The 25,820-nt window shown below is 40.4% G+C and overlaps 1 protein-coding gene across 4 annotated transcripts in view; it reads right to left on the bottom strand.

The window, feature by feature from the left end:
- Positions 1–240: 240 nt before the first annotated feature.
- The window catches only part of Hnrnpd (heterogeneous nuclear ribonucleoprotein D), a 34,121-nt gene continuing 8,541 nt past the window's right edge, over positions 241–25,820 (bottom strand). For 2 of the 4 annotated variants that reach the window (XM_045142960.1, XM_012947713.2), the window contains 7 exons: positions 9,973–10,141; positions 8,915–9,076; positions 5,900–6,031; positions 3,179–3,278; positions 2,923–3,069; positions 1,758–1,856; positions 241–573 (listed from right to left, as the gene is read on the bottom strand). In XM_045142960.1, coding sequence (XP_044998895.1) covers positions 1,789–1,856; positions 2,923–3,069; positions 3,179–3,278; positions 5,900–6,031; positions 8,915–9,076; positions 9,973–10,141 — 778 coding nt within the window. In that variant the 3' untranslated portion in view covers positions 241–573; positions 1,758–1,788. The remainder of the gene's footprint in view (positions 574–1,757; positions 1,857–2,922; positions 3,070–3,178; positions 3,279–5,899; positions 6,032–8,914; positions 9,077–9,972; positions 10,142–25,820) is intronic. The other 2 variants (XM_045142962.1, XM_045142961.1) reach the window with 1 other exon arrangement.

Genomic DNA, 25,820 nt, shown 5'->3' with positions numbered 1-25,820 from the left:
GTATTAAAACAATCAAATAGCAAACTGACCACATTAAGTCATTTCCAAATTAGGCAGAGGACATAGCATAGAAAAATTTTTAATTTTCCTAAAAAATTTTAAATTTCACTGCAATTTCAATCTTATGTCTCCATTTGACAAGGTTTATTTTTTTAATTTATGCTTCTACATAACTTTAGTCTAAGACAATTTTAGTATTCCTCAATTTTTCCTATTCTGATGATAAAAGGAGCCAATACATTTTTATACAAAAGGATTTATTAAAAAACCAGTAAGACACTACTACATCATGACACTGTCACACTGGGCTTTGAACACAAGACTTGCTCTACAATACTGGGGGGAAGGGGAGGGCATGAAACACAAGTTGATTCTGAAGCATAGCAATTAAGAAATAAAACAATGAAAAGTAAATTTCTTTTAATGAGAACTCAGAATTAAACTTCAGAGGGACCCAACGTCATACTTCCATTCGGGAACTTGATACAAAAAATTTAGTTTGAACTGCTATTAAGCAGGTGGCAGGAGCCACCTTCAAATGAATCTTCAAATTGGAAAATACTGCTTCACCACCTGGAGACAAAGAGAGAAAAAGATGTATCACTCTGGGCAGGCTACCCCCCCCTTACCAAAACTTACATAAAACTCAATTATCCCTATGTTCCACTACATGTAAATACTGTACAACATTAAATGTGTGGTATGTCTTATAAGTTAAAGCTGAACAGAAGATTCCATGAGCTGTAAATCCACATGTGCACCTCTGGTTTAAGATGTGATATGCTTTCATTGGAATTCTTTAAATTTATAAAAAGCATTTCAAAAAAGCATTACCTAAGGAACTCATTAAAAGGCCAGCCAATTTTTGGTAAAAGGACATTTTGACCCAAAAGCATATGATATATTTAACTTATTTTATTGGATCAGCATATCTCTTATTCATCACAAAGTTATGGAAAAGTAAAGTGCAACTAAAAGAAACAGTTATCTTATTATAAGTAATCAATAGATATATAGGAAGTTGTCACAACAGGAATTCAGCTCAAGAACTTCTTGCAATTACTGCTACAATGTCTATAAATGGGAAAAGCAAGCATTAAAATAGATTAATAAAATATAAAATTAAGACTGGAAAATCCAGAGACAAGCTGTATCCTTAGAAGAATAAATAGTTAAAATTATTCAGTAAGCTGACGTATTTAAACCATTACTGGGCCTGTAAAAAATGCATTAAAATTACATTACAAATAGTATTTTAAAAGCAAAGAAATAAGTGAAGGCAAAGCTTGAAGTATCCATTTTATTTTATAATGCTGATACAGGATGTTGGAAGAGACCATACCAAATGGCAGCATTCGAGAGCGTGAGCATCTCGTACCCTGTCCGCATTGAGCGGGCCTGTGAGAATCGTGAAGTCAGCGCGACACAGGGCCTGCAATGAAGTTCCCGCTGGCGGGTACAAACAAGGTATAATATCAGAGTTAGTAGGCAATACTTTTTTGCTGCAAATCCTTAATTTGTACCCATTAGCAGTACTTTACCTGTTAACTTTACTGACTTGTTAATAAATAGGACAAAAAGGTAAAAAACTTAAAAGTACCTGGGTTACATATCTTGAAAAGTCACTATGTAATAATACAAGCACTCTCTTGGTGCTGTGAAATTCTAAAATATTAAGTACTGTTTTTATACAATATTGATTATTATATAAGGTACTGCTTTAAAATAATTTTTAAAAAGATATTTTTAGAACATACCTGCTGGGGGATAAGTTGCAAATGGAATAATTTAGTATGGTTTGTAGCTATTTTGATGACCACCTCGCCTGGATACTTTCCCATAACCACTCTGCTGGTCTAAAATTAAATAAATAAATAAGTGTTAGCACCATGTGTGCAGTGGTTACATACTAACAGTCAAAACGGTGTCTAATTTTCTCAATAACAAAATGTGAAAGTCACCCCAAGAAGTAATTCAATTTAAAACTATGCAGCAAATTCTTAAAATGGCAAGTAGGCAAGGCAAGTTGATTACTTAATTGCTTGCATAAACTTGTAGGCAATTCTATGGCCCTTATATTGGTTTAACATTTAAAGCAAGGAAGGCTGACCCTTTCACAGCTGCCAAGCAAAATTACCTTAAAATTTACAAAGAATTACCAACCACAATTAATGCTTTGTCTCTGCCCTTCTAAGCAAAGGGCCCCATTCTCACCCAATTCGTCTTTGCTGACCTTCTGACTTAAGTTAACCTATTATTGTGCAGCAGGCCTAGTCACCTAAGAAAAAGGGTCTAAAAACTGGTCTAACCAAGGAAAAGAAATACCACTTATTGCAACTACTTGCCTCCAAAAAAAGGTAATTCTGATTCTAATAGAGCCTTTCCCCAGATGACTCAAAAGTCACTGCAGAGTAAGCAGGGACATCTATCTAGTTGCACAATGAGGCCAGGGCTTTTCAATGTCTAAAATTTCAAGTTTTCTTTTTATTTTTTGGCGTTATGAGGTATGGAGTTTACATTAATCTTAAAGAGAGGATACAATTAAATTTTAACTGGCAACATGTGATATTACTCAACTTTACGGAATTATTAAGACACATCATGCCAAGATTATTGGTTGGTCCAAGAATTGACATAAACAATCTCTGGAGCTTGCAAGATTTGACCTAAATCTTTTTTTTGAATGCAAGGTAAACAAAAGCCCAGCACTTATATGAAAAAATTCACATACACCCTACCCTTACATTGTGCATGTGATCAGGCTGGGAGGAACCTAGCAATAAAAATGGCTGCAGTTTAATTTCCAGGAATTTGAAACCAATGAAGTTTGCACTTGGCAAAACTACACTAACTTTTCTACCTATCCAAATTTGTACAAAATAAATGTCAAATAGCAGTTAATATAAAAAGTATAGTACTTACTGCTATAATCACCATATCCATAGTAGTTGTTGTAACCAGTGTAGTCATATCCTCCATAACCACCGTAACCTTGGCTGTTATATCCATAGTTGCCATAGCCTTGATTCCAATAGTTACTATATCCCTGGTTCCAGTTTTGACTGGGGCCTGCAGCACATTAATAGGTTCACTAAAGTCAGATCAGCAAAGATCTTTATTTACTTCAGGATAATTAAAAAGCAGAAAAGCTTAAGATAAACTTAAGGCTATAGCTTACCACCACCTCTTCCACGAGCTCTTCCAGCAAACCCTCCTCTAGATCCCCACTGTTGTTGTTGCTGATACTGTTCCTTCGACATGGCTACTTTTATTTCACACTAAAAGGGAAGAATCAAGTTATTGAATTAACTCAAGAAATACCTCAGCAGTTAAGGCACTTGCCTGCAAAGCCTAATAACCACAGCTTGAGTCCCCAGTACCCACATAAAAACAAATATATCAAGTGGCACATGCATCAAGAGTTTGTTTGCAGTAGGTAGAGGCCCTGGTATACCATTCTCTCTCTCTCTACCTATCTCTCTCTCAAATGAATAAATAAATATTTTTAAAGAGAGAAATTAAAGTAAATTACAAGTTAGTAAAAATGAGAATAGCCAATATTATACTTTAGATAGAACTGGCTAAGCTGGTATTTTCCTCCAAACTAGTAATCAGTTAAATCAATCATTAGTTACTAAAAGAAATAATTATCACTTCTGATGCTATTAAAAAGTGCTGGCAAAGCCGGGAGTTGTGGTGCACGCCTTTAATCCCAGCACTCCAGAGGCAGAGGTTGAAGGATCGCTGAGTTTGAGTCCACCATGAGACTACATAGTGAATTCCAGATCAGCCTGAACTAGAGTGAGACCCTACCTCAGAAAAGAAAAGAAAACAAAAAAAAAAAAAAAAAGTGCTGGCAGGCTGGTAGAGAAATTGCTTGGAGGTTAAGGCACTTGCCTCCAAAGCCTAAAGACCCAAGTTTGATTCCCCAAAACCCATGTAAGCCAGATGCACAAGGCAGCACCAGCATCTGGAGTTTGTCTGCACTGGGTAGAGGCCCCTAATGAATAAAGAAAATATTTTTAAAGAAGTGTTGGCTAGCCAAAAGTGGTGATGCACAACTTTAATCCCAGCACTCAGGAGGCTGAGGCAGAAGGATCCTTGTGAGTTCAAGACCAGCCTGGGACTACAGGTCAGCCTGGTCTAGAGTGAGACTACTGCAAGATAAAAAAGCAATGGCTAAAGAACTTTTCATACTATTTGTTAGATCTTAAAACTTTTTTTTTTATAAAAGCCTAACAACCAGGTTCAATTCTTTAGTACCCCTAAGAAAGCCAAATGCAAAAATGGCACATACATCTGGAGTTCATTTGCAGTGGCTACAGGTCCAGGCAAACCCATTCTATTCTGTTTCTCCCCTCTAATTGCAAATAATCAAATAAAGATCTGATGATGAAGATGAACTGAATGAGCAAACCTGTATGTAGTATTAGGTGAATGATGGAATTTATGGATCGGTTAATTCCATCCTTTATGATCATGCACAGGTAAAGCCCCTGCTGCAGAACACTCAAACTAGATGAAAAGTACTCCTCCAGCATTTCAGGACCGACATGTGATGGCCTTGATCAGATCATTAAGCGCTATAACCTGCTTGAAATGCATGTCGGGGACTGGATGCTCTTTGAAAACATGGGCTCATACACTGCTGTTGCTGCAGCTTCTATTCCCAGTCTATTCCAGAGGCCGACTATTTAGTTGTGATGTTACCACCAATGTGGCAACTCATGAGACAAGTTGATATGGCTTCCAGCATGAAGTGAAGGAGCAGGACGTCAGCACTCTGCCCATGTCTTGTGCTCAAGAGAGTGATTCCACTAGTATCAATGTGTACATATCATTCTTGTACCTCTTAAGTGTGAGTGTGGCTTGAATTAAGGAATTTGGGGGTCCATTTAACTTAATGACTGCTAGTTTTAAAATGTGTTAAGAGTAGGGCTGACAGATGTATCAGTATGGAAAGATAGGCAGTGGGGTCACACCTGTGTTCCTATGGAAACTACTTGAAAAAATATACATATGGTTTGTTTGGTTTTTTTTTTGGTTTTTTGAGGTAGGGTCTCACTGTAGCCCAGGCTGACCTGAAATTCACTAAGGAGTCTCAGGGTGGCCTCGAACTCACGGCAATCCTACTACCTCTGCTTCCCAAGTGCTGGGATTAAAGGCATGTGCCACCACACCCGGCCTACTTGAATATTTATTTTATATGGACTTTTATTCGTTTTTCAACCATACTAAAGTGTGACCCTCAGCTGCTAAGCAAGCATTTGTAGCTTGTGCAATGGCAGAATGGGCCCAAAGCTGAGTGACCTACTGCACCCTTAATCTCAGCACTCCACAGGGAGGACTGCTGTGAGTTTGAGACCAGCCTGGAACTAAAGAGTAAGTTCCAGATCAGCCTGGATAGAACATGACCTCAAATAAGGGGGGTAGGGGAACAGTTTGGACAGATGACTTAGCAGTTAAGGTGTTTGCCTGAACAGCCAAAGGACCCATGTAAGCCAGATGCACAAGGTGGTACATGCATCTGGAGTTCTTTTGCAGTGGCTGGAGGCCCTGGTGTGCCCAATGCCCATTCTCTCTCCTGTCAAATAAATAAAAATTAAAACAAGAGCTGGGTGTGATGTCTCATGCCTTTAATCTCAGCACTCAGGAGGCAGAGGTAGGAAAACACTGAGAGTTCAAAGCCACCTTGAGACTACATAGTGAATTCCAGGTCAGCCTGGGCTAAAGTGAGACCCTACCTTAAAAAAAAAAAAAAAAACTCCTCTTGCTTCTCAGTAAAAGCAAACTGTTGATCAGTAATTTTAATAAATAAGGAGCCAATAAGTACAAGCAAGCAACAGAAAGCTTAACCATTACAATAACTGGTTTGCCAATTAATGAACACGTTACTTACTTTACTAAGACCAACATTGTGGTATTTCTTTTCCATTATCTTCTTCACTGGTTCTTCTTCCTTAAAGGTAATAAAGCAGAACCCACGCCTTTTATTGGTCTTGTTGTCCATAGGGAGCTCTATGGATTCCACCTGATAACAAAAAACAAGATTTAGTATTCCACTTTGTGTTTGACAGTAATAAGTTTAATATAGTCTGCACTCCTAATCAAAGCCAAATTTCACAGTTACAGTTGCTGCCTAACTCAAGGATCACAAAGCCCTAAAACGGGATGGGGGGTGGGGGGAGAAGAGGGCATGGAGTGGGCAACCCTACCACGAACCAGTCTATGTACCTAACCCAAGGTAGGCTGCAGCTCAGTCTGAGATGACTGCTGCTAAGCAGCAAAACAGTATTTCCAATGTTGTTTACTCTTGCAAAAGCTTAAGAAAATTTATATACTCAAATTTTTGTGTGCAGTATCTCAATTCCTAGTAACTAAATCATGTGTTCTGCCTGAATAAACTAAAGGATAGTAACATACTGTATCTGGAGCCTAAGGTCACAAAATTCTCTCTAGGATTGGTAATTTCACTAAGTCTATACTCTAATAGAATTGCTATGTATGTTTCAATTGGTACGGCACTATATTTTAAAGTTTGTATTAACAATTAGTGTTTGGGTTGGAGAGAAGGCTTAGCAGTTAAAGCGCTTGCCTGCAAAGCCAAAGGACCCAAGTTCAATTCCCCAGTACCCACATAAAGACAGATGCACAAGTTGGTGCCTGCACCTGCATTTCGTTGGCAGTAGATGGAGGCCCTGACATACCCATTCTATCTGCCTCTTTCTCTCAAATAAATTAAATAGTAGAATTAGGGTTCATTATGTTTTCCCGAACAAATTTTGTTTTCTATTTCCCTTCTTCCACTCCACTGCTTTCCTATGGTTAAGAAAGTTTCCTTGTATGTCATACAGTTCAAATGCACAACAGAGAGGAATCCAGCTAGAACTGAGCCATTCCTCTTTTTGGACAGTTTTTACAATGTTCAAAAATGCTATGCAGGGGACAAAATTATCAACAGTCTGACCCAGCAGGAGAACCTGCATATTCTCCAACCTACCTGCCTATGGCCATACCATGCCTATTTCATCATATGGGTGTGGGGTGGCGGGTGGGGGGGGGACCAACTGCTTTCTGCCGAGATTTGAGGCCTGCTCCATGAAGAATTCATACCTCTACTGAAAACCTAGCCAAAAGCTTGTGACTAGGGAAATGTCATGGCCCTTGGTGGGATGCTACCATTATTGTTTGTTTTCCTAAATGAGTATGTGTCCGTCAAACTGCCTTCCAAGTATTTACATATCTGCCAGGTGTGGTGGCATACACCTTTAATCCCAGCACTCAGGATGCCAACGTAGGAAAATCACCACTGAGCTTGAGGTCAGCCTGAGCTAGTGACACCCTGCCTCAAAAAAACATCAGAAAAGCCAGGTGTGGTGGTGCACACCTTTAATCCCTACACTCAAGAGGCATAGCTAGGAGGACCACCACGAGTCGAGGACACCCTGAGAATACAGAGTGACTTCCAGATCAGCCAGGGCTAGCCTACCTCAAAAAGCAAAAATAAAAAAATTATATTGATGCAGAAAGATTAGTGCACTGTTCCCAGCTTTCATCAGAAGTTTCTGTAGAAGACAGCAATTACTGGGGAGCCTAAAAACTTGTCAGCAGGGCTTGATGGCGCACATCCACTTGGGAGACAGAAGGAGGACTGTCCTGAGTTCAAGGCCAGCTTGAGACTACATGGAAAATTTCAGGTCAGTCGGGGCTGGAGCGAGATCCTATCTCGTTAAAAAAGGGGGGGGGGCTGCTGGTATGCTTAGCCCTAAATCCCTGTATAACTTTATCACTCCTAAGGTCCAGGGAACATTGCAAAGAAGGGGGCACGAAGAATTTAAGAGAGAGAAGTTTGAGAGTGGTGCTATGAAAACACTTTTCCAGACATGGCTGCTCTACTCATGAACTCAGAGTAACCCTGTCAGCTACACTGCAAAAGTCCTGCCCAAGACTGGTCCATGAACATTCCATCATGGATGGTGGAGGGGGCTCCATGAGCCATTTCTTCAGTTTGTAGCCACTAGCAAGCTGCTAATACTCCAGTAACAACTGATTCCCCACACTACTCACATAAGAGACATGAGAAAGCAGTAAGGGATAGATATAACCAAATGCATTATGTACATGTATGACTTGGTTGAGGAATATTTTAGTATTTTTTTTTCTTTTTGGTTTTTCGAGGTAGGGTCTCACTCTAGTCCAGGCTGACCTGGAATTAACTCTGTAGTCTCAGGGTGGCCTTGAACTCACGGCGATCCTCCTACCTCTGCCTCCCGAGTGCTGGGATTAAAGGCGTGCGCCACCATGCCCGGCGATTTTAGTATTTTACTTATTTATATATTTGAGAGCAAATGCCCACACCAGGGCCTCTAGCCACAGCAAACACACACCAGATGCACATGCTACCTTATGCATCTGGCTTTACATGGGTACTGGGGAATTTAACCTGGGTCCTTAGGCTTCTCAGGCTAAGCCAATTATCCAGTCTAAGGAATAAATGCTTTTTTAAAAAGAAAATTTCCTCTATATGTTAGGTAACTCAATCTTTACTTCTTTCTTGTATTATCTATATTTCTTATTCTTTCTACTGATGCAGTAACTTTCAATCAGTTAAACTCAAACTTTCAAGGACAGCCTGAAACAAATCATGACCTGCCTCCTTAAAAATGATCAAACCAATAAATGTTTGCTTATTTCATCTGTGTGTCCAGTACTTTCAAACATATAGATGTCCAATAAATGAGGAAATGTTGCCTAACCTTCAAAGATTGGCTCACATCAATACTCCTTTTCTGAAATGTGTTATCTAATCTGTACTAACTTTAAATTGCTTTGAAAAACCCATGACTTTCAGTCACTAACTGTGCAATCACATTCACACCAATGTTGACACAAACTGGGTGGAAACACAACATACCTCACCAAAACCACCAAAGTACTCCCTTATTTTCTCTTCAGGTGTATCTGGAGAAAGGCCACCAACAAAAATTTTTTTAACAGGCTCTTTTGTTTTCATGGCTTTGGCCCTTTTAGGATCAATCACTTTCCCATTCAATTTATGTTCTTTCTGATCCATGACCTAAGGAAATTAATTTTTTTAATTTTAAATATGTAACTTAGCTAAGGTTCAAAAAAGACATATAATTATTGTTAATATAGTTAGCGCTAGCATTATGTTGACTTGCTCAAGATTAACTGTCATGTGATGATATAATATATGAATATCCAAGTATTAAGAACAGTAAAAATTGGGGAAGGGAGGGCACCACACAAATTTAACCCATAACTAGGTAATGATCATCTCTAATTACTAACATTAACAAAAAAATGGTCCTTATTTCCCCTTAAACCAGAACCAAAACAATGACTTAATCAAAGGCTGCTTGCCGACCCTGATACTTGGTTATTTCTGTCTAAAAATGTCAACTGAGGAAACAAACTATTTTGAGACTTAGGGGGCAGGGGATGACTGCTTTCCTAATAGAATTTTAAAATCGGAAATTTTCTGTTAACTTTTGTCAAGATGTTTAGTCATAGCACATCGTCTTATTTGGGCATTTAGAGTCCTGTTCTCCAAGATCTCCTTGGAGCTGCTTAGGGGACGAAGAGGCCTTGACATACTAGGAGTAAGCTATAGCCCAAGTCAAATCCCAGTCTTAAATTACTTCTAATTGAATAGAGCCTAGCACACAGATCGTATACGGTGGGTAATCCCACATGTGCCTCTCCCTTCATGAAGTGTACTGGCAAGAGCTAGGCATACTTGTGGTACATACATGGTAATTCCAGAAATTTAGGTGGTGGCAGAAGGTTCAAGGTCATCCTCAGCTACATACCAAGTTCAAAACCCAGGTTATGAGGGACTGTCTCAAAAAAAAAATGTATCGGGAATGAAGGGGAACAAAAAGTTGTGCACAATTTCATTATATTAACTGCCCAAGCTTCATTAGCTGATCAGAGTACATGACACACTACCTTATCTACACTCTCCGACTCTTTAAATAACACAAAGCCAAAGCCCCTCGATCGCCCTGTGATAGGATCTAACTTCAGAGTGCAGTCTACAACTTCACCAAATTTGGAGAAGTAGTCCTTCAGATCTTTCTTTGTAGTGTCCCAGCTAAGGCCTCCTATAAACATTTTCCTGTAAAGACAAAAAGCAGTATTAAAATGCTAAGAAGGAAATTAAAATTGTGCCTTAAAATTACCCACACCAATAACACACCTTTTCCAAACTGCATCAATATACTGGGACGTATACTAAAATGCCAGTCTTCTTACATGGGTATGTATCAAGAACATCCTATTCTGTGTCACTTAACACTGGTGCTCCTGATCAAAAAACAGTGAGCAAGTAGCAGTTTAGGTCTTTCAACTTGCTTTAAAAAATAAATAAAAAATAAAAAATTAGCCATGAATGGTGATGCACACTTTTAATCCCAGCACTTGAGTCAGAGTGTAGGAGGATCACCTTGAGTTTGAGGCCACTCTGAATTTACATAGTGAATTCCAGGTCAGCCTACTAGAGACCCTACTAGAAAAAACAAACAAACAAACAAAAAAAAAGAGTAATAAAAATTTTAAACAGGCTGGGTGGGGTGGCGCATGCTTTTAACCCCAGCACTTGAGAGGCAGAAGTAGGAGGATCATCTTGAGTTCTAGGCCACCCTGAGACTCCATAGTGAATTCCAGGTCAACCTGGGCTAGAGTGAGACCCTACCTCAAAAAACCAAATATATGTATTTTAAACAAAGCATGCCCAAAGTACAAATACTAAACATTTATTTTAAGAGAACTGTGGTCTCCAGTGACCCCCAAGCCCCGACTGTGCTGAAATTCCTCTACCTTTAAGCTCTCCCATCAAAGTTCAGAGCACATAAAATGTGAAGTTCCAAGGCTCATAAGCTGTGAACCAACTGCTGTGATATGCAAAGATCCTTAATCAAGACAAAAGTAATAAACAAGCTGGGCATGGTGGCACACACCTTTGATCCCAGCACTAGGGAGGCAGTGGTAGAAGGATATCCATGAGTTCAAGGCCACTAATACTACTTATTGAATTCCAGACCAGCCTGGGCTAGAGTGAAACCCTACCTCAAAAATCCAAAACAAGGCTGGGTGTGGTGGTGCACACCTTTAATCCCAACACTTGGCCTTCATCTCAGCACTTGGGAGGCAGAGGTAGGATGATGGCAGAGAGTTCAAAGCCACCCTGAGCTAGTGTGAAACCCTACCTCAGAAAATAAAAACAAAACAAACAACAAAAAAACCGTAATAAACAACTTGGTGAAAAGAAGTGTCCACTGATTCACATTTCACTAATTAACTTCATAAATGCCTTTTGCCTTTTAAAAACATTTAAGAAGTTTTTAAAGGAACTGTCAAATTTTATTACATGAGGGCTAAAATTTTCACAAGGAAAAAAATCATGTTTGTTCAAGATTTTTCTCATCTTTTTAAGTGGAAGGGATTAAAATATGACTCCAACCTCCAGCTCTATAAAGAAACTAAAGCAAGTCATCCATGCAAAACATTTTCACTTTGTAGTCTTTTAAGGTATTGCCACCAACACCCATTCTGGCAGTCAGAAGCCAATTACAGGCTCTGACTGAAATCAGTCTTTGTCCCAAAACATGCCTATACTTGAGAGGTTACTATTATTTTACCATAGACTTGTAACAAAGCTTTTCGGTTCAAAAGAATTCTTACTTTGAAATGTAAGGTTTAGATGCTACATATTGAAGCTTCTCATTTAAAGTTAGGTTTTCAACCTACAAATGTTTCTATAGCCCAATTTTCAGGAATACCTTAAAGTTTGCTATTCCTGAAGATTTACAACCAAAATGGTCTTTGAATCAATGCATATAGCCACAAACTATAATTCTATGAAGGTACTTTAAATGTCTGCTTACTTGCCAATTCCATAAAAATTTGACATTTCTCAATACTTTCAATTGAATAAGACATACTATTTTACTATAATTACTATAAACACATTTTAACCCAAAAGTCCAGAATACTTCATGGATGAAAACTCATTACCAACATTCATCTTGCTAGGTAAGAAGGATGATGCTATTTTTTTAAGACAAAAGAGACTACTTGTTTAAGTACCCATAGCCAAGCTCCACAGCAGATAGTTTTAACTGAGATTAACCATAAAATCACTTGTGCAATCTCAGAATATTCCCACCAGTAACTCAACAGTAGATTTCTTTGTTTTGTTTTTTTCAAGGTAGAGTCTCAACTTTAGCCCAGGCTCTCATGGAACTCACTCCATAGTCCCAAGACAGGCCTTGAACTCACATTAACTCTCCTACCTATCTCTCCCAGAGTGCTGGGATCAAAAGCATGCACCACACCACACCCATCTAACTCAACAGTTTTAATATACTTCAGACTAAACAAAATTAGAAAAGACTTTTACCCTGGGCCTTGTGGTGCATGCCTTTAATCCCAACATTTCGGCAGAGGTAGGAAGAATGCAGCTATAAACCAAAGGCCAGCCTAGAGCTACACTACATAGAGTTCCAGGTCAGCCTGGGCTACAAGAGAGACCCTACCTGGAAAAAAAGAAAAATCAAGACTTTTTTTTTGTTTGTTTGTTTTTGTTTTTCGAGGTAGGGTCTCACTCTGGCCCAGACTGACCTGGAATTCACTATGGAGTCTCAGGGTGGCCTTGAACTCATGGCGATCTTCCTACCTCTGCCCCCCAAGTGCTGGGATTAAAGGCGTACACCACCACTCCTGGCAAGACTTTTGTACTGTAAAAAGATAAACTTTAAGGAACAAGAAAATTCTGTCTCGTCCACGAATCAATCAAGATAAAACTATTATTTCTTGAAGGTAATATTTACTTTGGAAAAGTGTCAATTTATACTACCTACACAAGACTATCATAATAGGAGGAAAAGATCATGACATCAAAATAAAAGACTGATTGAAAGGGGTAGGGGATATGATTGAGAGTAGAGTTTCAAAGGGTAAAGTGGTGGGAGGAAGGGAAATTACCATGGGATATTGTTTACAATCATGGAATTTGTCAATAAAAATAAATGAAGGAAAAAAAGAAAATAGAGACGAAAAAATGGTGTTGAGCTGGAGAGATGGTTTAGTGATTAATGCATTTGCCTGCAAAGCCAAAGGATCCCAGTTTAATTTTCCATGACCCACATAAGCCAGATGCACAAGGGAGCACATGCATCTGAAGTTCATTTGGAGTGGCCCTGGTACGCCCATTCTCTCTCTCTGCCCCTTTCTCTGTCAAATAAATAAATTTCATTTTTACAAAGTGTCAAGTTTAGGGCTAGAGAGATAGCTTAGCGGTTAAATGCTTGACTGTGAAGCCTAAGGGCCCCGGTTCGAGGCTCGATTTCCCAGGACCCACATAAGCCATATGCACAAGGGGGCTCAGGCATCTGGAGTTCGTTTGCAGTGGCTGGAGGCCCTGGCATGCCCATTCTCTCTCCCTTTCTCTGTCACTTTCAACTAAATAAAAAGTATAAATTTTAAATTATTAAGAAACAAAATAACTACATAGAAATGTTAACACCTACCCAGCATTTCAAATAGGAAGTTATTTTTCTTAAATATTAGGTATGAATGCCAATTCACCAACCAGCCCTGTTAAGTGTGTTAAATAAAACTTCTGGGGCTGGAAAGGTGGCTTAGCAGTTAAAGTGCTTGGTCTGCAAAGCCAAAGGACACAGGCTAGATTCCTCAGGACCCACATAAGCCTGATGTACAAGGTGGTGCATGTGTCTGTAGCTTATTTGCAACAGCTGGAGGTCCAGGTGCTCTCATTACCTCTCTCAAATAAATAATAAAATATTTTTTGTTTGTTTTTGTTTTCCGAGGTAGGGTCTCACTGTATCCCAGGCTGACCTGGAATTCACTATCGAGTCTCAGGGTGGCCTCGAACTCACAGCAATCCTCCTACCTCTGCCTCCCGAGTGCTGGGATTAAAGGCGTGCGCCACCACGCCCGGCTTTCAAATAAATAATAAAATATTTTTAAAAAGAAGAAAAAACTTTCTACCTTATAGACATAGACAGGGGTCACTAAAGATATTTTCTTTTCAATCAGGTATGGTGGTGCACACCTTTAATGCCAGCACTTGGGCAGAGGTAGGATAAGCACTGTGAGTTCAAGGCCAGCCTGTGACTAACATGAGTTCCAGGTCAGCCTGGACAAGAATGAGACCCAACCTAAAAAACACCAGATACTATCTTCCTAAACAAACCCATTTTAGGTTTTTTTTCTAGATAGGATTTCACACTAGCCCATGTTGACCTGGAATTTAGTATGTAGTCTCAGGGTGATCCTCCTACCTCTGCCTCCCAAGTGCTGGGATTAAAGTCCTGTGCCACCACACCCAGCAACCATGTGATACTGTTTACAAATATGGAAGTTGTTAATTAAGATAATAATAATGAAAACATTAAATGTATGGTCAACTCTATTTATTTAATTTTTTTGAGCCAGGGTTTCACTCCAGACCAGGCCAATCTGAAACCCACTCTATAGCTCATGTGGACCTTGAATCCTATCTTGATCCTCCCAAGTGCTGGGCCTAAATACATGAGCCACTGTGTCAAGCACAATTGTTAACTTTTGGTGTATCCCATACAATCATTTCCATAGTTCTCAAAAAACTGTAGTAACAATTAATTCAATTTCAAACACCGTTGACCTTCTTTTTCTTTTAACCTTCAACTATTTGGAATGAAATGCTATGTTTTGTTGGGTTTTCTATTTCTAATGTTTGTATAGCCGAAGCTGGATTCAAGCCCATGGCAATCCTCCTGCAGGTTTCCCAAGGGCCATGATCATAGGTGTAAGCCACTACACTCAACTTCTTTGGGCCAAATTTTTCTACAAACTACACACTGCCTTATTGTTCACAATTAATCATGAAATCAATGCTTTTTCAGTCACCACTACTAAGTTGCTGTGGAATTTCCAATGGGCTACTAATACTAGTACATCTCATTTCTTAGCTCTTTAACAAATTAAACGAATTTTCTTATTTTTGCCAGATCAATCAGTAGTTGATATATTCTCTGTCTTCTCTATTTTATAGGGTAAGCAGCTGGGTCTCAAACTTTCCAAATTTTGTACAATGTACATTAACTTCTGAGCTACAGCCCAAGGGGCTCCTTGTTAAGACATATGTTTTAGTGTATGACAAGTGCGGACACTCTGGCTTTTTCATCTGCTCTAAGACAGAACAGATTACCAGAAAAAGAAACACAACACCAAATCTATTCCACCTTTACTAAATGGAATTTATTAAGTATATTCCATTTTTTAAGAAAAGGTTAATCTGTTAATCCTAGTTATGAACAAATTCTGCCTCTCCAGAACACTGCAGTCATTTTTCCATATTATGATGTGGCATAAGGAAAATGGAGACTTAAATTATTTTATACTACTCTATCTTGTTTAAAGCACAATGCCTACTGCCTGTACATCAGACTACCATGAATGAAAGACTGACTTCTAAGTTGCTGTCACTCCAGAAAATTCCTAAGCAGCCAAGTTAAAGCTACCAAGAGACTTTTCCAGAAAGCAACAAAAATGACTTCTAATACTGCATAAAATGTGTTCTTTAGTTCTAAGTGAACCAATAATCTCAAACTATAGGACTGCATCTTCAGTACATATTAACAAAGTTTCCCTTTTTTGAGACATCTTGCTAGGTAGCTGACTGAGGCCAGCCTCAAACCTGCCTCAGCTTCTTGAGGGCTGAGTGCTGGGAATTACAGGAAGGGGGGGAAGGGCAGAGAATGGGCACATTGGGATCTCTAGTGACTACAAATGAACTCCAAACACAGGCACCATGTGCCATCTATCTGGCTTACATGGCACTTGGAGAATCAAACCTGGTCCTTAGACTTCAACAGCAAGTACCTTAACCACTAAGCCATCTCCGCAGCCCATGAAGTTTATTTTCTTAATAATCCTACTTTTAAAAGCAAAATATTTCTGAACTCCTAAAGGTAATACAGTAGGTCTACTTAAAACACCAATTCAGAAAAGCTGGGCGTAGCAGCAAACGCCTTTAATCCCAGTACTCAGGAAGCAGAGGTAGGAGGATCACTGTGAGTTCAAGGCTGCCCTGAGACTACATAGCAAATTCCAGGTCAGCCTGGGCTAGAGTGAGACCCTACCCTGAAAAACCAAAAAAAAAAAAAAAAAAAAAAAAAAACCCACCAATCTGGGGCTAAAGAAATGGTTTTGTGATTAAGGTGCTTGACTAGGAAGTCTAAAGACCCAGGTTCAATGGCCCAGTACCCACTTAAGCCAGATGCACAAGGTGGCACATGTGTCTGGAGTGCATTTACAGTGGCTACAGGCCAAGTCATGCCCATTCTTTCACCCTCCTTTTAAAATATATATGTATTAAAAAGGACACCTATTCAAGGGGCTAGGGATATGGCTCAGTGGTCAAAGGTACTTGCTTACAAAGCCCATTGGTGAGTTCAATTCCATATTACCCATATAAAGCCAGATGCAGTGGCCAGAGACCCTTTCTCTTACTCCTTGCAAATAAAAGTTTAAAAAGGGCATAAAACTCAGTGAAGCTTCTCTGTATTCACAGTTACTGATACTACACCAAGTTAAATAAATGATAAGCATTAAGATCTACAAACTCAGTGCCAAGGTCTCTCCATGCTATGTAGTGTCACTCAGAAATCTAAGCTATATTATGAGCAACACTTTATTTTAGGCAGAGAGAACACATATTGCCTGGATACTCTAGCTCTGCCACCTACTAACTACACAACTCAAAAGGGAGAAAATAAACTTAAAACTGTTAAGATTAGCTGCAATTAAGACTAATTTAGGAGCTGGAGAGATGGCTTAGAGGCTAAGGTGTTTGCCTGCAAAGCCAAAGGATCCTGGTTTGATTCTCCAGGACCCATATCAGCCAGATGCACAAGGGGGTGCATGCATCTGGAGTTCGTTTGCAGTGGCTGGAGGCCCTGGCACAACCATTCTCTCTGTCTCTCAAATAAAGAGATAATTATATATTAAAAAAAAAAACACGACTAATTTAGGGTCTAGAGAGATGGTTTGATGGTTAAGGCACTTGCCTGCAAAGCCTACTAACTGACCTGGGTTCAATTCCCCACAACCCACATAAAAGCCAGATGCACAAAGTAGCAAATGAGTCTGGAGTTCATTTGCAATGGCTAGAAGACTTGGCATACTTCTCTCTCTCTCAAATAAATTAAAAAAAATAAAATAACTGGGGGCTTTACCTCCTTTGGCATTCTCATGGGCAGGAGCTCTTTAGATAATCTGGCTCCTTCTCTTAATCTAATAGTCTCTGGAAAAAACCATGGTCTTAAAATACTGCATAAAACTTCAAACATCCCAAGTTTGAAAACATAAGACTAAGACTGGGGAGAAATGCTGAACAACTAAGAGTACTTGCTGCTTGGGCTGGACAGATGGTATAATACAATAGTTAAGGCATTTGCCAGCAAAGCCAATGGACCCAGGTTTGATTCCTCAGGACCCATGTAAGCCAGATGCACAAGGTGGCACATGCGTCTGGAGTTCGTTTGCAGTGGTTGTAGGCCCTGGAACACCCACTCTCTCTCAAATAAATAAAAATTCTTATAAAAAAAAAAAAACTCAGGCTGGAGAGATGGCTTGGCGGTTAAGCTCTTGCCTGTGAAGCCTGACGACCCAAGTTTGAGGTCCCCAGGACCCACGTTAGCCAGATGCATAAGGGAGCACACGCATCTGGAGTTTGTTTACAGTGGCTGGAAGCCTTGGTGCGCCCATTCTCTCTCTCTCTGCCTCCTTCTCTCTGTCACTCTCAAATAAATAAATAAGAATAAACAAAAAAAATTTTTTAAAAACTCAGCACTTGGGAAGCACAGGTAGGAGGATTGCCATGAGTTTGCGGCTACCACCAGCACTCAGTCATGGCCCACCTGCAATCATAAAAGACAGTACATATTGAGAAAATGTTGGCTGATAGAAAATGTTCCAATTTAATAATCCAAGTATGAGCTAGGTCTAATGGCTGGTACTTTAAATGCCAACATTCAGAGGCTGAGACAAAAAGCACCTTACATGACACTATCTCAAAAAAACTAAAAAAAGGGGCTGGAGAGATGGCTTAGCGGTTAAGCACTTGCCTGTGAAGCCTAAGGACCCCGGTTCGAGGCTCGGTTCCCCAGGTCCCACGTTAGTCAGATGCACAAGGGGGCGCACGCGTCTGGAGTTCGTTTGCAGAGGCTGGAAGCCCTGGCACACCCATTCTCTCTCTCTCCCTCTATCTGTCTTTCTCTCTGTGTCTGTTGCTCTCAAATAAATAAATTAATTAATTTAAAAAAAGAGAGAAAAAAATTAAAAAAAAAAACTAAAAAAAGCTGAGCGTGGTGGCGCACGCCTTTAATCCCAGCATTTGGGAGGCAGAGGTAGGAGGATCGCCGTGAGTTCGAGGCCACCCTGAGACTTCATAGTGAATTCCAGGTCAGCCTGGGCTAGAGTGAAACCTTACCTTGAAAAACCAAAAAAAAAAAAAAAAAAAAAAAAACAACCTTTCTGGGTGTGGTGGCCCATGCCTTTAATCCCAGCACTTGGGAGGCAGAAGTAGAAAAATGGCCCTAAATTTGAGGCCAGCCTGAGCCTACATAGTTAATTCCAGGTCAGCATGGGCTAGAAGACCACCCTACTTTGAACCCCTCCCAAAACCAAACAAATTTATTTTCGATGGTAATGGTATCTGAGATTACTCAAAAGGCACCACAGTGCTGATTAGAAGTGACAGAAGAATGGCCAGCACTGAAACATTTCTCTAACACCTTCCAAGGCTCAGGGTCCACTGCAGAAGAGGTGGTGGAAAGAATTTAAGACCAAGCCTGGCATGGTACCACACGTCCTTAATCCCAGCACTCAGGAGGCAGAAGTATGAATGAATGAAGATCAACACGAGTTCGAGACCACCCTGAGACTAGTGAATTCCAGGTCAGACTAAGCTAGAGTGTCAGGTACCTCAAAAAAATAAGTAAATAACTAAGAGACTGATTGAGCAGGTGAGGGGATATGATGAAGAGTGAAGTTTTGAAGGGTTAAGTTGGAGGGAGAAAATTATCATGGTTTATTGTCTGTAATTATGGAAGTTGTCAATACATTTAAAAAAAAAACACCTGATTTTCAGCCAGGTGTGACAGCACACACCTTTAATCCCAGCACTCGGGAGGCAGAGGTAGGAGATCAGCCTGTGTTCAAAGCCACCCTAAATCCACATAATGAATTCCAGGTCAGCCTGAGGTAAAGTGAGAGCCTGCCTCAAAAAAAGAGCAGCCGGGCGTGGTGGCGCACGCCTTTAATCCCAGCACTCGGAAGCAGAGGTAGGAGGATTGCCATGAGTTCAAGGCCACCCTGAGATGACAGAGTTAATTCCAGGTCACCCTGGACCAGAGTGAGACCCTACCTCAAAAAAAGAAAGAAAGAAAAACCAAAAAAGGCTGAGACTCCTGAGGTCACAGATTTAACATACCAATATCAACAACATATATTTTAAGCCACTTTCCCCGACTAAGTCTTTATGGCAAAATCTATTCATTACACTTACTCCCAATTTTAATAGGCTGAAAAAAAGGCACTTCTTGCAAAGCCTGCTAGCCACCACCTAAAACCACATACACAAGGTGGCGCACGTGTCTGCATGTATCTGGAGTACCTTTGAGCAGGAGGCCATGATGGGCCCATTCCCATTCCCTCCCTCCCTCTTCCTCCCTTCCCTGGCAGCCATGTGAAGCCCATACACTCTCTATGGCCGCCACATGCACAAGGTGGTGCAGCACGTGTCTGGAATTCCTTTGAGGCAGCAGCAAGCAATGGCATACCCACCTCTAATTTTTTAAACCCCAGACTGCACGTACACCTAGTGCACATGTGCTACCTTGTGTCACCCTGCATCTGGCTTATGTGGGACCTGGAGAGCGGAACATGGATCCTTAGGGTCGCAGGCAAGTGCCTTAAAATCTAAGCCATCTCTCCATCCCTAACCTTTTTTTTTTTTTTTGTAATTTCTATTAATTTTTTTTTTTTTTGATTTTTCTAGGTAGTGTTACCACTCTTGCTCAGGCTAGGCTGGAATTCACTGTAGTCTCAGGGTGGCTTCGAACTCCCAAGCAATCCTCCTACTCCTGAGTGCTGGGATTAAAGATGATGGCTCTATTAACTTTTAAACACTACTTGATAACAACTTCCAACAGTTTGAAAAACAGCAGAATGTTAATATGGTATGCTTTTCAGTTATGTACCACAAGGGACCACTCAGTATCACCTTTTACAATAATGCTATTTAAACATACCATTACAAATTTTTTTGGTATTTTATCATTATTCTTAAAATCCGACAATGATTAACTATAATGAAATCTCACCACCATTTAACAGATGAGCATTTTTCTTTAGAAATGACTTACTAGCTGACTATGTGGGAAATTTTCTTTAAAACTATCACATGATGGAGTTACTTTAAAATTTGTATAAAAACTACTCTTGGAGGGGCTGGAGAGATGGCTTAGCAGTTAAGGTGCTTGCCTGCAAAGCCAAAGGACCCCGGTTCAATTCCCCAGTACCCACATAAGCAGGATGCACAAGGTAGTGTATGCATCTGGAGCTCGTTTGCAGTGGCTGGAGGCCCTGGCATGCCCATTCTCTCTCTCCCTCTCTCAAATAAATAAAATATTTTAAAAAACTACTCTTGGAGATACCTTAACAAATTAAAAAAAAAAAAAAACAGGCTTTTAGTATCCGATCCGGCTTACAATACACAAATACATTTCTAAGTATTTAAACTACATTCAAGATTGGACAATATAGTTCCTCCCCCCTCAAAACACATTTTAATTAATTAAAACCTAAGTTCCAATATTATTTCATTATGAAACAATCCTTCCTTGAGCTTTCTATTTATTAAGATGACATTTTAAAAGTATGAAATTTTATTGTTCAAAATTAACACATACAAATAGTAGTAAACTTCTCATTTTCCTGTTTTTTTTCAATAGGGTCTCCCCCTATCACAGGCTGACCCCCTAAACTCACTGGAATTAAAAGTAGTACATGTAGTCAGGCATGGTGCATACTTTCAGTCCCAGCACTAGGCCAGCTTGAGACCACATAGTGAATTCCAATTAAGTATGCGTGGTAGTTTGAATAAATGACCCCCAGTGTTTTATTAGCTTGTCCCCTAGAGGCAGCGTCACTAGGTGGATCTTAGGGTCCACCCCTAAGGTGTGGTGATAGGTTTGACATTCCAATATAAAGATATGTAAAGTGCCTAGTTCTGCCAGGAGTTCCTGAAGTGTGCTGTGTGGCTTCTCTCTCTGCTTGGACCCGTGAAAGCAGGGCCAGCTTCTTCTGCCATTATGAAATTTCCCCTGAATCTGTAAGAAGTTTCAATAAATCCCTTCCTCCATAACTGTGCTTGGTCTGGAAGTTCATCTCAACTAACCTGAAATACAGTATGGAGCTGGGCATAGTGACGCACACCTTTAATCCCAGCACTCAGGAGGCAGAGGTAGGAGGATCACTACGAGTTCAGGCCACCCTGAAACTATATAGTGAATTCCAGGTCGGCCTAAACTAGAAAAAGAACCTACAACATTAAAAAAAAAATAAAAAAAACAATTCAAGCAAGGGGCTGGAGGGATGGCTCAGTGCATAAAGTGGTACATATGTCTACAGTGCATTTGCACTGGCAGGAGGTCCTGGTGTGCCCATTCCCCCCCCCACACCTGCCTCTCAAATAAATAAAACATTTAAAAAATCAAGCAGATAAAAAAGATTAGGAGCAGGAGGTGGCTCAGTGGTTAAGGTGCTTGCTTGTCTGCAAAGCCTAACAACCCAGGTTTCACACCTCAATACCTATGTAATTCAGATGCACAAAGTGGTACAACCATCTGCAGTTCCTTTGCAGAGGCTAAAAGCCCAGGCACATCAATTCTGTCTCTATCTGCTTGCAAATGAATGAACAAAAAATCTGAAGAAAAAGAAAAATCTAAATAAAAGAAAAAACAGGGCTGGATGGATGGCTTAGCAGATAAGGTGTTTGCCTGCAAAGCTAAAGGACCAAGGTTCGATTCTCCAGAACCCATGTAACCCCGATGCTCGAGGCTCTGGCACACCCATTCCCTCTCTCTGCCTCTTTCTGTCAAATAAATAAATAAAATATTAAGAAAAACATTGCTGGGCATGGCAGGGCATGCCTTTAATCCCAGCACTCAGGAGACAGAGGTAAGAGGATTGCCATGAGTTCAAGACTACCCTGAGATTACATAGGAAATTCCAGGTCAGCCTGGGCTAAAGCGAGACCCTACCTAGAAAAAACAAAATAAATAAATAACTAGAGTGAATACTTAACATCTAATAAATTATACAAGATAGCTTTTGTTTGGTTTTACGTATTTTACTTTTTATTTACTTATAAGCATAGAGATACAAAGAATATGGGCACACCTAGACCTCTAGCCACTGTAAAGGAATTGAAGACGCAAGCACTTGATGCATATGGCTTTACATGGGCACTAAGGAATGGAACACAGGTGATTAGGCTTTGCAGGAAAGTGCCTGAACAAAATAGCTTTTTCTTAAAAAAAAAATGTTATTAAGCAGGCATGGTGGTATACACCTTTAATCCCAGCACTTGGGAGCCAGAGGTAGGAGGCCACCCTGAGACTACATAGTGAATTCCAGGTCAGCCTAAACTGGAGTGAAACCCTACCTCAAAATACCAAAAAAAAAAAAAAAGAGTAGTCTATTTTTACTTGAGAAAAGGAAAAAGGCAAGGAACTCCAGACACATGCATCATCTTGTGCATTTGGTCTGCATGGGCACTGAGGAATCAAACCTGGGTCTCTGGGCTTCGCAGTCAAAGGCCTTAACAACTAAGCCACCAAAACAGCTTTTTAAGTTTTTTTTTTAATTCTTTTGTTTATTCTAGGTAGGACCTTACTTTAGCCCAGGCTGACCTGGAATAATTATGTACCTGCTTCAGAGTGACCTCAAACTCACTCGTGGCGATCCTACCTCTGCCTCTTAAGTGCTAGATTTAAAGGTGTGCACCACCACATCCAGCAAGATAGCTTTTATAAAGACGGACTAGAGAGCTGGGCGTGGTGGCACACAGCTTTAATCCTAGCACTCAGGAGGCAGAGGTAGGAGGATCGCTGTGAGTTTGAGGCTACCCTGAGACTCCATAGTGAATTCCAGGTCAGCCTAGGCTAAAGAGAGACCCTATCTCGGAAAAAAAAAAAAAAAAAAGAGGGACTAGAGAGACAGACAATGGTTCAGTGGTTAAAGGCACTTGCTCACAAAGCCTAACTGCTGGTTTTTGATTCCCCAATAACCACATAAAGCCATATACAAAGTGGCACATGCATCTGGACTTTGTTCACAGAGGCATGAGGACTGGGCCCACCCATGCTCTCTCTTTCTCACTCAAATATAACAAAAAATGTTTTAAAAAATTAGACCTTTAGGGCTGGAGGGATGGCTTCGTGGTTAAGGCGCTTGTCTGCAAAGCCAAAGGACCCAGGTTCAATTCCCCTGGACCCATGTTAGCCAGATGCACAAGGGGGCGCATGCGTCTGGAATTTATTTGCAGTGGCTGGAGGCCCTAGCACACCCATTCTCTCTGCCTTTCTCTCTCCCCCACACAAATAATTAAAAAAAAAAAAAAAACTAAACCATTAGGTGTTTAAATCAACATTTCTTTTTTCCTTACAAAAATGCAATAGTGGGGGCTAGAGAGTTAAGTGCTTGCCTGTGAAGCCTAAGAACCCCATTCAAGGCTCGATTCTGCAGTCCTCACTTAAGCAAGATGCACAAGGTGGCACATGCATCTAGAATTTGTTTGCAGTGGCTGGAGAACCTGGTGCACCCATTCTCTATCTATCTTCCTCTTTCTCTGTCGCTCTCAAATAAACAAACAAAAATATTTTTTTAAAACTGCAACAGTGCCGGGCATGGTGGCACATGCCTTTAATCTCAGCATTTGGGAGGCAGAGGTAGAAGGATTACCATGAGTTTCAGGCCAGTCAGGAAGTGCAGTGAATTCCAGGTCAACGTGGGGGGAGATGCTGGAGAGATGGCTTAGTAGTTAAGGAATTTGCCTACAAAGCCAAAGGACCTCAGTTCGATTCCCCAAGACCCACATAAGCCAGATGCGCCAGGTGGTACATGCATCTGGAGTTCCTTTGCAGTGGCTGGAAGCCCTAGTGCACCAACTCGTATTCTTTCTCTCTCCCCCTCTGCCTTGTTCTCTCTCTCAAATAAGCAAACAAAAAAAAAATTTTTAATACCATTTTGGGGCTAGAGGGATGGCTTAGTGGTTAAGTCATATGCCTGCAAAGCCAAAGGACCCACATTAGATGAACAAGAGGGTGCATACGTCTCAAGTTTGCAGTGGCTGGAGGCCCTGGTGTGCCCACTCATTCTCTCTCTCCCCCTTTCTCTGCCAAATAAATAAATAAAATTTTAAAAATTAAAAATAGCATTTTGTCTTTTAAATAAGGAGCTGAAGAGATGGCTTAGCAGGACCCATGTAAGCCAGATGTGAAATGGCACACGTATCTGCAGTTCATCTGCAGTGGCCAGAGGCCCTGGCATGCCCATTCTCTCTCTCTCCTTCTCTCCCTAATAAACAAATAAAAACAAAATAATAATGAAGGCTGGAGAGATGTCTTAGGGGTTAAGGACCCATGTTTTACTCTCTGATCCCATATAAGGCAAATACATAAAGGTGAGGCAAGCACAAGGTCACAATGCCCACTAGATGGCACAAGCACCTGGAGATCAACTGTAGTCTCTGAAGCCCTGGCATGCCAATTCTCTAAAATTTAAAAAAAAAAAAAAAAAAATTAGCCAGGTGTGGTGGTGCACACCTTTAATCCCAGCACTTTGGAGGCAGAGGTAGGAGGATCACTGTGAGTTTGAGGCCAGCCTGAGACTACATAGTGAATTCCAGCACAGCCTCAGCTACAGTCCTACCTTGGGGGAAGGGGTAGTAATGGTGTTTCCTTAACCTAAAGATTAAGGGTCTGGTTAACTGAGCTCACTATACCTTCACAACTTTATGAAGTTTTGTATTGAAAAGCAATTTTAATATCACTGCTGAAATCATAAAGACTTGAACTTTTTACACTCTTACAATGCTTTAAAGTCACATTGCTTTTTAGCAATGCGTTATATTTTTTAAAGCTATTTTATTTTATTTGAGAGAAAGAGGCAAAGAGAGGAAGAGAGAATGGGCACACCAGAGCACCCACCCACTGCAAATGAACTCCAGACACGTATCATCTTATGCATCTGGCGTATATGGGTCCTAAGGACTCAAACAAGCTAAGCTATCTCTCCAGCCCTATTTGTGGTTTTTTTTTTTCCCCTTTTGAAGCTGTCTCACTGTAGCCCAAGATGATTTGGTACTCTGTAGCTCAGGCTGGCCTTGGACTCATGATGATCCTCCTAGGCCAGCTTTGCCAGTACCAAGATTAATGGTGTCAACATGCCTGGCTTTGTTTGCTTTTTAAACATTTGCTGACATTTTCATCTTCATGGGTCTTGTAAGACTAAAGGATGTGGACTAGAGAGATGGTACAGTGATTAAAGGCACTTCCTTGCAAAGACTAGGTTTGATCCCCCAACACCCACACAAAGCCAGATGTACAGAGTTGAGTATGTGTGTCTGGAGTGTTTTAACAACAGGCCCTGGCAAGCCCATTCTTATTCTCATTCTCTGCTTGCAAATTAATAAAAATATTTTTTCAAAAAGACTAAAGCGAAGC

This window comes from Jaculus jaculus, chromosome 2 (genome assembly GCF_020740685.1).
Source record: "Jaculus jaculus isolate mJacJac1 chromosome 2, mJacJac1.mat.Y.cur, whole genome shotgun sequence".
Classification (NCBI taxonomy): domain Eukaryota; kingdom Metazoa; phylum Chordata; class Mammalia; order Rodentia; family Dipodidae; genus Jaculus; species Jaculus jaculus.
The sequence above is the reverse complement of the archived record's forward strand: the minus strand, read 5'-3'. Positions and strand labels throughout refer to the sequence as shown.